Source organism: Mirounga leonina, unplaced genomic scaffold (assembly GCF_011800145.1).
Source record: "Mirounga leonina isolate KUSES-001 unplaced genomic scaffold, KU_Mleo_1.0 Mir_82, whole genome shotgun sequence".
In the NCBI taxonomy this organism is placed as follows: Eukaryota; Metazoa; Chordata; class Mammalia; order Carnivora; family Phocidae; genus Mirounga; species Mirounga leonina.
In genome coordinates, this window is record NW_023270825.1 from 1,818,777 (window position 1) to 1,831,140 (window position 12,364).

General features: G+C 47.5%; 1 protein-coding gene across 3 annotated transcripts in view; it reads left to right on the top strand.

Annotated features, from left to right (window-relative positions):
• The first annotated feature begins 4,328 nt into the window (after positions 1–4,328).
• PPP1R13B (protein phosphatase 1 regulatory subunit 13B) overlaps positions 4,329–12,364 on the top strand; it is a 91,646-nt gene continuing 83,610 nt past the window's right edge. For all 3 annotated transcript variants that reach the window (XM_034993103.1, XM_034993105.1, XM_034993107.1), the window contains exon 1: positions 4,329–4,576. In XM_034993103.1, coding sequence (XP_034848994.1) covers positions 4,568–4,576 — 9 coding nt within the window. In that variant the 5' untranslated portion in view covers positions 4,329–4,567. The remainder of the gene's footprint in view (positions 4,577–12,364) is intronic.

The following is a 12,364-nucleotide window of genomic DNA, read 5'->3' on the forward strand; positions in this document are numbered from 1 at the left end:
AGCTGGGAAGTGCTAGGGGCATGGGAGGTTAACTTGAAAAAGTAGATTGTGGCCATGCTTTGAGGGGTCTTGTTATAGACTGAATTGAGCCCCTGCCCCCCAAGATTCATATGTTGAAGTCCTAATCCCTTCTCTAACCTCCAGATGTGACTATTTGGAGATAGGGCCTTTAGAGAGGGAATCAAGGTTAAAGAGAGGTCATATGGGTGGGCTCTAATCCAATATGACTGGTGTCGTTATAGAAAAAGGGAAAGAGGGCGCCTGGGTGGCTCAGTCGTTAAGTGGCTGCCTTCGGCTCGGGTCATGATCCCAGAGTCCTGGGATCGAGTCCCACGTTGGGCTCCCTGCTCAGCGGGAAGCCTGCTTCTCCCTCTCCCACTCCCCCTGCTTTTGTTCCTGCTCTTGCTGTCTCTGTCTCTGTCAAATAAATAAATAAAATCTTAAAAAAAAAAGAAAGAAAGAAAGAAAGAAAGAAAGAAAGAAAGAAAGAGGGAAAGACACCAGGGATGCATGCACAATGAGCAAAGAGCCAGCATCTGCAGGTCAAGGAGAGAGACCTCAGAAGAACCCAACCCTGCCCCCACCTTGATCTGGGACTTCCAGCCCCCAGGACGGTGAGAAAATAAATTTCTGTTGTTTAAGCCCCCCATTCTGTGATCTTTTGTTTTCGCAGCCCTAGCAAACTAATACAGGTCTTAAGGTTTTTATATTTTAATTTTAAATAGTGATATATTAATCTGGTTCAAGAATCCAACATAAAAAGTAATAATGACCAGATGATCAAGGTCATGAACAGCGATACGTCATGTTGATAGCGTGTGCCCTTGGTAGGATGTGGATGAAAATGGCTCTTTACCTGTGTGGCCTTCCTCCAGACATCCCCTAAGCTCAGTCTACTGATAAGAAAAACATTAGATAAATCTCAAATGAGGAACATTCTACAAAACACCTAACTTGTATTCCTCAAAACTGTCAAGGTCATAAAAAAACCAAAACAACAACAAAAACAACAACAAAACCAAGGAAACTCTGGGAAACTGTCACAGCCCAGAGGAGCCTAGGGAGACAATACGACTAAGTTTAATGTGGTGTCTTGGATGGGGTCCTGGAACAAAGAACATTGGGTAAGACTAAGGAAATCTGAATAAAGGATGGACTTCCGTTATCCTAGTGTATCGATATAGGTTGGCTGGTTGTAACCAATGCACCATCCTCACGCAAGATGTTGATAAGAGAGAAAACAGGGAGGCGAGGGAGGCTATGAGAACTCTTTATATTATCTTTGAAATTTTTCTGTAAATCTAAATCGTTCTAAAAATAAAGTTTATTTTTTAAAAATAGTGAAAATCTCGCTCAGACTTCTATCCCTTGCCTGTGCATCGCCCATTCCCACCTACAGCCGCTGCTTTATTAGTGTCCAGTGCACCTTTCAAGAATCCTTTATGCAAATACCAATCTGTACTGCTTTTCTCCCTGAATGGCCTTTGTGGGGTTTTTTTATTTTTATTATTTTTTAAAGATTTTATTTATTTATTTGACAGAGAGAGACAAAGCGAGAGAGGGAACACAAGCAGGGGGAGTGGGGGAGGGAGAAACAGGCCTCCCATGGAGCAGGGAGCCCGATGCGGGACTCGATTCCAGGACCCTGGGATCATGACCTGAGCTGAAGGCAGATGCTTAACGACTGAGCCACCCAGGCGCCCTGTGTTTGTTTTAAAGAGCATTGAATAATTTTTACTACAAAGTATTTCAAACATACCAAGTAGACGAATACGAGGCACCCCATATACCCACCGCCCATATTCAGCACTTATCAAGAATTTGCGTGTATGCTTCAGCTATCCCTCCCTGCCTCGCTCTCCCCCTTTTGCTCAATTGTTTTCAAGCAAATTCCAGCCCTCATACATATGCTAGTGTGTATCTCTGAACAATGTGCACATCTTCTTATATTACACTAAAGCCTGTATCCCACCATCAAGAGTGGTTCCTGAAGCGCCTCTTGTGAACTTCAGTCTGGGTGACAAGAACTTTGCAGGGCAGGCGTGTGTACATGTGACCCAATTATGTCTCTGTGTGGGATGATTTGGGCGTGGAGGAGGTCAGAGCAGGGAGGCCAATTATCAACAGCCTTGGTCTGGATGCCAAGTGATGGGGCCTGATGCAAGGCGGTTGCAGCAGGGTGGAGAGGAGGAGGACCAGCTGGAGAGCCTCTGGGGGCGAGGGGACACTAACCATCCTGGCCTCAGATGCACGCCTGCCTAGAGGATAGATGGGGCCTTGGTGTGCGGGCAGGGTGGCTGCCACTATCTGCACCTAAGGGTCCTACAGGCAAGAGTGGGACCCCAGTGGCTAGGCTTTCTTTCTCAGAAGAGTGGGCTCATTTCGACTACCTCAAGGCAGGGGGCACATCTCTGCAGTGCTCTAGCAAAGCCTGTCCCTTGCCTGGCTTAGTGGGTCAGCACCCACCCCCACGATTCATGAACACTAGCATGGCAGAGGTGGAAGGCTATAGGATCTCACAAAATCTAACCCCTCTGTGGTTACCCAGAGAGAAACGGAGACCCAGAGAAGGGGCTGCCAGTTGCCTAAGAACACACAGGGAGTGAGAAGCAGAGCTGGAATTGGAACCCAGGTCTCTGACTTCCTCCCATTACCCAGAGATTCCTCTTCTCTTTCCAAACCCTGCTCCCAGAAGAGATGTGTCACTAGCCACTACTGCCCATGTGTGTGAGTTTAAAACTTCCTGGGTGATCCGTCTCCCAGGGACACAGGTACGTTAAGCCAGCTTGTTAACAATAGCATAACTACAGGAAACCATTTATGGAGCACTTACCATGTACCACAAACTGTGCTAGGAGCTTTTCATACATCATGTCTGAACCTCCGCATTCCATGAGGCAGCCACTATTATTTCTGTAATCCCCCATTATAGGGATGGGTAAATTGAGATACAGAGAGATGTAGCTTGTCCAGGACCATGCAGTGAGGGCGTGGCAGAGGATGTGTTTGTCTAACTGGAAAGTCTACACTCTTAAACACCAACCCCTGTGGCCTCTGAAGACCAGGGGTGGCTTTCCATGAAGAGAACAGTGCTTACTCCCCGGCCTCCCTCCTGCGCCCAGCCCCACCCACAGGCCTTGAGCCTCTCAGAGGACAGGACAGGCTAAGAGAGATGGACCCTGACCACCTGCTGCCGTCTCCAAGAAGCTGGGCCCTTCCCAGGGTGGTTTATGGCCTTTGGTGTTTGGGGCCATAAACAGACCTCCGTGTTCAGGGTGCTCGCGGAAGTTTCAGCGCTGCGTGCGGAGGACATCAGACACGATCTCTCCCAGCCAGGGTTCAAATGAGTGGCACAGTGTGGCGAGCATAGGAAGGGTGCCTGCCCTTTCTGCGGCCTTTACTACACTCCGTGCCATGCCCTGTGATGGGCTCTGGACACGTGGCCCGGGTCTCCGTCACTCGGGCGCTCGGGCCAGAGCGGGAGGTGTCACGGGAGACAAGGCTGTAGAAGAGATCTGGTCCCTGCAGATGGGGCCTGGGCTCTAACCCGGGTCGTTCGAGCACCAAGGACGCCGGCACAGGAGGGCACAGGCGTTCGAAGCCGGGGGTATCGCCGGTGTGAAGGGCCGCGGCTGGAGAGCGCACACGAGACCAGGAAGGCCGGCTGGAGCAGGGTGCCCCGGGCCGCGTTAAGACGCGGTGGCGGACGGCCGACCAGGTGCTCCGGGGCCCGGCCGGAGCGCAGGGCGGGGTCTGGGGTCTGTCCCGAGGGCCGCGGAGCCGGGTCACGTGGACGGTTTGGGGCGCACCACGCCCCTCCGGCCCGGTCCCTCGCTGCAGCCGCACCCCGCGCCGGGAGCCCGGGGTCAGGCCGCGGCCAGACGCGGCGCTCGCCGTCGCCGCGGGATGCGTCCCGCCCCCCGGCGGCCGCCCGGAGCCCAAGGTTCGAGTCCCGGCCCTGATGTGACTCGCTGCGGGGCCGCGCCCGGGCCCTGCCCTCTCCCGGCCTCCGTTTTCCCACTCCCGAGGTCTCGGAGAACCCGCGCTCCCGCTCCCGCGCGGCCCTGCGCCCGCAGGCCGCCACGCGGGGCGGGGCAGCGGCGAGGCGTCCGCAGCGCGCCCGGCCGCGGGAGCGCGGACGCGCACGGGCGCGCTCGCACCTGGCTGCCGCGAGCGGCTGGGGGCGGGGCCGGGAAGCTCCAGCCCCCCGGCCCCGCCCCCGGCCCCGCCGAGCCAATCGGAGGGGGCGGCTGGCCCCGTGTGGGCGACGCGCTGGGGGCGGGGCCTGCGGGGCTGAGGAGAGAGCCCGAGGGCCGGCGGCGCGAGGCGGTCGGGCGGAGGCGGCGGCGGCGGCGGCCGGTCCCGGGACAGCGACGCAGCGCGGCGGAGGCCGCGACAGGGCCGGTCAGGCTCCGCAGCCCGCCGCAGCCGCAGCCGCCGCCTCGCCGCTGAGGGCCCGAGAGCGCGGCGGCGGGTGCGCGGCCTGCGAGGACGGCCGGAGCGGCGGGCGCGGCGCGGCGCCGAGCGTCCTGTCAGGCGGCCGAGGGCGCCGCGGACCCGCGCCGAGATGATGCCGGTGGGTGCGGGCGGCGGCGGCTTCCTCCGTGGGCGGCCGGCCAGGCCTCCTTCCTCCCGCGGCTCCCCGCCCCCGGGCCCCGCGCGAGGCCGGGCGGGCGGGGAAGGAAGTGGCCTGGCGGGCGCGCCCGGCCCCGGCGCCCCCCGGGCGGGCAGGTGGGGGCGGCGCCGGGGCTGTCAGCGCGGGCCGGACCGGGGGCTGGGGACCGGGGCCCGGGGCCCGGGCCAGGCGGTCGGGGGCCGGGCGAGGGTCGCGGCGGTCGCCCACCTCCGCCGCCCGCCCCCCGCCCGGGCCGGCGCCCCCTCGGCCGCGGCTCGGCCCTTCTTGCCGGCCCTCCCAGTTGGGGGCTGCCCGGGGGGGGAAGCCGGAGGTGAAACTGGAGCCAGTCGTTTTTCCGTCCGTCCTGGCGGGTGTTCAGACAGGGGTGTCGTTTGGCGCCCGCCGGGTTTCGGGGTCTCGCGGCGCCCCCGCAGCCCCCCGCCTGCGATTTGCTGGGCTTGAGCTGGGAGCCGGCGGTGTGTACGCTCCCGTGTGGGCTTCCCACCCTGGGAGCCGCACGTATTTCCTTGGCCCTCCCCTGACGCTGAAATTGTGTTGTATTGAGGAATTTACACAGGGATCGGGTTGGGAGAGCCATCTTAGGAGCTCCTTTTCACCGTGTCCTGGAGATTTGCACATTTTGCTCTGAGCGGTCCGTTGTCACTGCGATCTGGAGGTGGAAGGAGGTTCGTCGGTGGGGTGCCGCCTTTGTCCTGCCCTCAAGGATGCGTTCTGCTAGAAGGATTTGCCATTTCCTTTACCTGCCGTCTAAATCGCAGTGCGCGCTGAATTACAGTGTTTCTAGTCTGGATTTTTGTGAGGTGGTTCATGACTTAGGAAGGAATGTAGGACCGGTGGTCCCCAGCTGGATGGCCTGGTTTTCTGAGTGCCTTTATTTTAAGTACAATTCCCAAACACGTTTATAGTGAAGTAACAACAAAAGCATTGCTTTAACCTACAAATTCTACACTGGAGATCACGTTTCGGAAGGAAAGCGCCGTTTCTCTGCATTTTCTGCTCGAGTACTGCTCTTCTGCGATGCTGCACTCAAGGACATTCAGATTAGAATTTCCCCCCCCCTGATCTTTCAGGTCATTTCCTGCCTCTTGATAATCTCTTCTCCCCTTTTTGAACTCATTCCAGCACGTCATGTTTACAGATTCTTAAGCTTTGACCTCATTGATCCTTAGATCTTTGGCATCAGGGCTTGCTGGGTTTCTAAACATTTGGTTTTAAATGAATGTCTTGTAATGGAAAGAGAATTGGATGAGTATCAGAAGATCCGGAGTGGAGTACTGGTTCTGCTACTTTTTAGCTATGTGACCTTGAACAAGTCAAGGTCTCAAGCCTGGAATTACCTCTGAAATAGGAATAAAAACATACCAGTGTCTGAGGGCTGTCCTGAGGATCAAAAAGGATGATGTGTCCAAAAGTGCTTGTCAAACAGAATGCCATGCAAATATTTATTATTGTTAACATGGCTCTGAATGGTCAATTTCTAATTTTAACCTCTGCAAGATAAGGCATTTGGAAGCTGTTCCCTCCCTAATTATCACTGGCTAGATTTGGAAAAGGCATTGTAGTGTCTTGGAATTTTGAAAGCAGTGTTAGTTAAATAATGTTATAGTTGATTTCACTATATACTACAGTAATATTGAAGGATATTTATAAAATTTTGATTGGTTTCATCATTGTGTAATGTTTCATTATAAATGCCCTGTTAAGGAACCTGGCTTACATTTTCCATATGGTACACTCAGATGTTTTACCTCTATTCCACATGCTTAGAGTTTCTAGTCTCTTCCTTATCAGGTTTCTTTTTTAAGAAGTTTGCTTACCTGGCAGTTGGGAAATTTCTTCATGATACTCAAAATAATCAAATACTACTTTTAACAAAACAGGTAAGCTTATTAACTATTTAAAACACACTGCTTTTGTTTTGAAATCCCTTCTAGAAACAGATGGTATTTCTCTTAGTTTCTCTTTTGTGGCCTTTAGGTCTGTATTTCCTTCTTGATCCTAAAAAATACTACTTGTAGGATTGAGTTCTTCCTCTATTAATACAAGGCTGGCTGTAGATTTAATTAAGTTCTAAGGACATGCCATTCGTTCTTGGTCCTATCTTAAACCATGTATCCAAGATATAAATAAGATTTTTCTTTATTGTATAGTTGGTGTTCATCATTATGATGAATCATCAAAGAAAGATTGGATCATATTTTGCATACTTTGTATAGAGCAGTACTTTCTAGTAGGAATGTAATGTGAGCCACACAAACGTGATTTTAAATTTTCTAGGAACTACATAAAAAGGTGATATTTTAGTAATGTCTTTTATTAACTCATTATATCAGAAGTATTATTTTAACATGTAATCAACATGAAAAGTTTACTAATGTGATATTTTACCTTTTTTTTTTTTTTTTTTTACATTAAGTCATTGAAATCCAGTGTGAATCTGGAGAGGTTTTACGTTTATAGTACACCTCAGTTTAGAGTAGCACATTTCAAGTGCTCAGTAGCCACACGTGGTTAGTGGCTACCATATTGGGCAACACAGGTTTAGAATATATTTTAGTTATTTGAGAATTGGCAATTAGTGTGTAGTGTCTGTGGTAACTTAACTGATCAGATGGTTTACTGTAGCACCCAGTCTCTCAGCTGTTGGGTATAAATGGGAGTATTCTGACACGTTTTCATCTGACACAGTAAAGTCTTTGTAGAAGTCTTCAATTTGCCTGGGAATGGGAAGTTCGTGACCATTTACTTTTTTTTTTTCTTTAAGTGGGCTTCACATGTGGAGCCCAATGTGGGGCTTGAACTCACAACCCTGAGATCAAGAGTTGGTCACTTAACTGAGCCACCCAGGTGCCCTGTGACTATCTACTTTTAAACAAAGTTATATTTGGGGGGGCGCCTGGGTGGCTCAGTCGTTAAGCGTCTGCCTTCGGCTCAGGTCATGATCCCAGGGTCCTGGGATCGAGCCCCGCATCGGGCTCCCTGCTCCACGGGAAGCCTGCTTCTCCCTCTCCCATTCCCCCTGCTTGTGTTCCCTCTCTTGCTGTGTCTCCCTCTCTGTCGGGTAAATAAATAAAATCTTTAAAAAAAAAAAAGAAGTTATATTTTGGAATTTTCCCTTATTAAAATAGTATTGCATTCTAGTGTCTGTAGTCGTTCACCTTTTTGTCAGTGGATGACATTTTAACAATGTTTTCCCAAGAAGAAAATGGGCTATCCTTTAAAGATTACTCGTTGGCTCCTCCCTAAGATCTGGACCTGAAGGCATTTAGGCCATGCCTAAATAACTTTGATAGAAATAAGAATATTAGTAAAAATAGCCTGATTCAGAGCATTAAAAGTATGAAAACTGCCTTGCTCATTTGTCAGCATCTTTCTTTTCAAAAGAGAATGAGCATTTTGCAGCTGGTAAAACTTGTGCAAAGGTGAAATATATATCTGGGGAATAGTGTTAAGGATACTTTTTTCTCTTCCAAAGGAATGTTGATGTGAGTAGAGGAAGTTCAGTGGTTCTAAAGTGTGTTTTATTCATAAGAAAGGCATTCTATATTATGCAGCCATCAAAAGGAATGAGATCTTGCCATTTGCAACGACGTGAATGGAACTGGAGGGTATTATGCTGAGCGAAATGAGTCAAACAGAGAAAGACATGTATCATATGACCTCACTGATATGAGGAATTCTTAATCTCAGGAAACAAACTGAGGGGTGCTGGAGTGGGGGGTGGGGTGGGAGGGATGCGGTGACTGGGTGATAGACACTGGGGAGGGTATGTGCTCTGGTAAGCGCTGTGAATTGTGCAAGACTGTTGAATCTCAGATCTGTACCTCTGAAACAAATAATGCAATATATGTTAAGAAGAAAAAAAGATAGCAGGAGGGGAAGAATGAAGGGGGAGAAATCGGAGGGGTAGACGAACCATCAGAGACGATGGACTCTGAAAAACAAACTGAGGGTTCTAGAGGGGAGGGGGGTGGGAGGATGGGTTAGCCTGGTGATGGGTATTAAAGAGGGCACGTTCTGCATGGAGCGCTGGGTGTTATGCACAAACAATGAATCATGGAACACCACATCTAAAACTAATGATGTAATGTATGGGGATTAACATAACAATAAAAAATTTTTTTAAAAAGGCATTCTAGTGGTAGTGTTTTGGTCATGTTAGTAGTGACTCCTTACTTGACGTGGATACCACACAGTATGACTAGTTGATTCCACTCCTTTCTGTCCTAGGAGCCCTTTCAACATATTCATGATAGGCTAGGGGTTAAATTAATTTGTGCTTAATATTTAGCTCTCATTAAACAAACATTCACTTATTTCGGATATTCACTTTCTTCCCAACTATGTACAAAAATAATTTGAGGTACTAGAATAGGTCTTTCTTTTTTTAAACCATCAACTGTCCAGTAATGATACATCAAATTAGAAGTAGGGAGATTTAGTTTCTAGTCCCCACTTGTTAGTAACCTTGTGGCCTTTGGATTTAATTTCTTTGGGCTTCAGTTTCTCACCTGTGAAATGAGTTGGTCTTGGTGATTTCCAACTGTTTATGGTTGGTCCAGCAGTTGATACATAGCAGATACTTTCATGAAGGGCAGTAATCAGGCTACATCAGAGGTTGAGGCAACCTGACACTTGTTTTGACAGCCTGATAGTAAACTTGTTCACTGCCCGAGTATCTTTGTATCATAGAGCAGATAAGAGTTCAGTAGGTGTTCACTATTATTGTGAATTAATAATTTAGTCACTTGATAGGCTTGAATTATCACCTAATTCAGTAAACAAAACCCTGAAGATTGGAGAAGATTGTCTTTTTAACTCTAGTTTCTTTATTTTTTTAAAAGATTTTATTTTTGCAAGAGAGAGAGAGAGAAAACCAGCCAGGGTGGGGTGGGGGAGGGCAGAGGGAGAAGCAGACTCCTGGCTGAGCAGGGAGCCCAATGTGGGACTCAATCCCAGGACCCTGGGATCATGACCTGAGCCGTAGGCAGACGCTTAACCAACTGAGCCACCCAGGTTCCCCCTCACTTTTTAAAGATTTTATTTATTTATATTTGTGAGAGAGAGAACGAACTCTAGTTTCTTTAAAACAAAAATTACAGGCATAATATTGTCATTAAAATAATTCTGGCCTTTAGATTGCCCAGAAATTCATAAAAGGAAAAGCAAAGCCTTGGTCATACAAAGATGTGTATATAAAAACTTGTATTATTACAGCTTCATTGAACTTAAAAATCGTCTTTGTGGACAGCTCTTCTAAAGGCTACAGTATTAAGTGCAGCCATAAAGTGGCAGTTATTTAACTTCTTCCTATAGCTCAGTTTGGTGATAGTATTTATGGCATTTGTCATGATGTGCTGAGGCACTGTGTCACAGGTTTTGTGGCGGTGTCTTTGTTTTTATGGAGAACTGAGGCTCAAGAGGTAAAGGAACTTGGCTAAGGTCCTCCAGCTAGTAAGTGGTAAAACGAGGTTTGAAAACAAACAAGCTGACTCAAAGCCTTTGCTCTTATCCTCTGTGCCAGTCACTTAGGGAAGTTTGTTGTAGTCAAACCATTTTGCTGGGGGTGTTAGTGAATTGAGTTTGGTGAGATTTTTCCTGTTATGCTCAGCTCAGACGGAGCTTAATATTTAAAAGAATCCCGAGGTGAATTTTTTTTTAAATTCCAGTATAGTTAAAATACAGTGTTATATTGGTTTCAGGTGTACAATATAGTGAGTCAACAATTCTATACATTACTCAGTGTTCATCGTAAGTATACTTTTAATCCTTCACCCATTTGGTAACCATCAGTGTGTTCTCTATAGTTAAGAGTCTGTTTCTTGGTTTGTCTCTTTTTTTCTTTGTTCCTTTGTTTTGTTTCTTAAATTCCACATATGAGTGAAATCATATAGTATTTGTCTTTCTCTGACTGACTTATTTCACTTAGCGTTATACCCTCTAGCTCTATCCAAATGGCAAGATTTCATTTTTTGGGGGGCCAAGTAATATTCCGGTGTGTGTGTGTGTGTGTACTGTATCTTCTTTATCCATTCATCTATTGATGGACACTTGGACTGCTTCCATAATTTGGCTATTGTAGATAATGCTGAAGTAAACATAGGAGTGCATACATCTTTTGAAATTAGTGTTTCCATATTCTTTGGGTAAATACCCAGTAGTAGAATTATTGGATCATACGGTAATTCCACTTTTAATTTTTTGAGGAACCTCCATAGTGTTTTCCAGAGTGGCTGCCCTGTTTGCATTCCCACCAACAGTGTTTGAGGTTTCCTTTTTCTTAACATCCTCGCCAACACTTGTTGTTTCTTGTGTTTTTGATTTTAGCCGTTCTGACCGGTGTGAGGTGATATCTCACTGTGGTTTGGATTGGCATATCCCTGATGCTGAGTGATGCTGAGCATCTTTCCATGTGTCTGTTGGCTGTCTGTATGTCTTCTTTGGAGAAATGTCTGTTCATGTCTTCTGCCCATTTTTAATTAGATTATTTGGGATTTTTTTTGGTGTTACCAAGGTAAATCTTTTTGATAAAAAGTGATAGTTTTCATCATCTTGAGTTTGGGGACAACTGTGATTTGAATGTAAATGTAATTTTCCTTTCTCAGCACCCACTTTGAACCGTCTGTGCCAATATATATGCTTAAGAGTTACTTAGGATTTTTAGCATGATAGGAACTTAAATTGTCATCGTGTTATTGTACTGAAGTTATATAACTGGTTGTGAACATGTATTTTTTTTTAAGATTTTTTTTTTTTTAATTCAGAGAGAGAGAGAGAGAGCACAAAGCAGGGGGAGTGGGAGAGGGAGAACAGACTCCCCCCTGAGCAGGGAGCCAGGTGCAGGACTCGATCCCAGGACCCTGGGACCATGACCTGAGCCAAAGGCAGAAGCTTAACTGACTGACTGAGCCATCCAGGTGTCCTGTGAACATGTATTTTTGTGTGTGTTTGCACAGATGGGCAATAGTTTTCCACAAAATTCGGTGGTATTTTGGTGGCCTGAAGTGTCGTTGCCATAGTTATTTCACAAACTGTGGTTCTAGGGATGAATTTAGGGATGGTGGGAATCAAGTTCTATTGTGACACTTTCTTGGCTTAATTGCTTTGTTTTATTTCACTGCAAATGTAGCTGTATGATTGTTGTTCATACTAATTGATAAGCAAAAGCTACTGTTACTGAATTTTGTAAAATAAAAATCTTTGCATGGTGACATCATGTAGAACAGTAAAAGACTGGGAAAAAGGTTGTTTTAAAATTAATGATATTCAAAATATTAGTGTATAGTTCAGTACAGTATCTTGCTAGTACTATTAGTATAGCTACAGAAAATGTTAACTGAAGTTTTGGCAGAATCGTGATTTTTATTTTTTATTATTTTTTAAAGATTTTATTTATTTTTTGGCAGAGAGAGACACAGCGAGACAGGGAACACAAGCAGGGGGAGAGGGAGAAGCAGGCTTCCTGCTGAGCAGGGAGCCCGATGCGGGGCTCCATCCCAGGACTCTGGGATCACGACCTGAGCCGAAGGCAGACGCTTAACGACTGAGCCACCCAGGCTTCCCGGCAGAATCGTGATTTAAAGTCTATGTCATGATTGTAATCATCATAGCACAAGCAGATGTCAAGGCCCTGTGGTAGGACCATGCCCAGCATACTGGAGCAACAAAAGGAGGCTTGTGTGGCTGGAGCAGAGTGTGTGAGGGAGAGAGAGGGGGAGATGGTGGGGG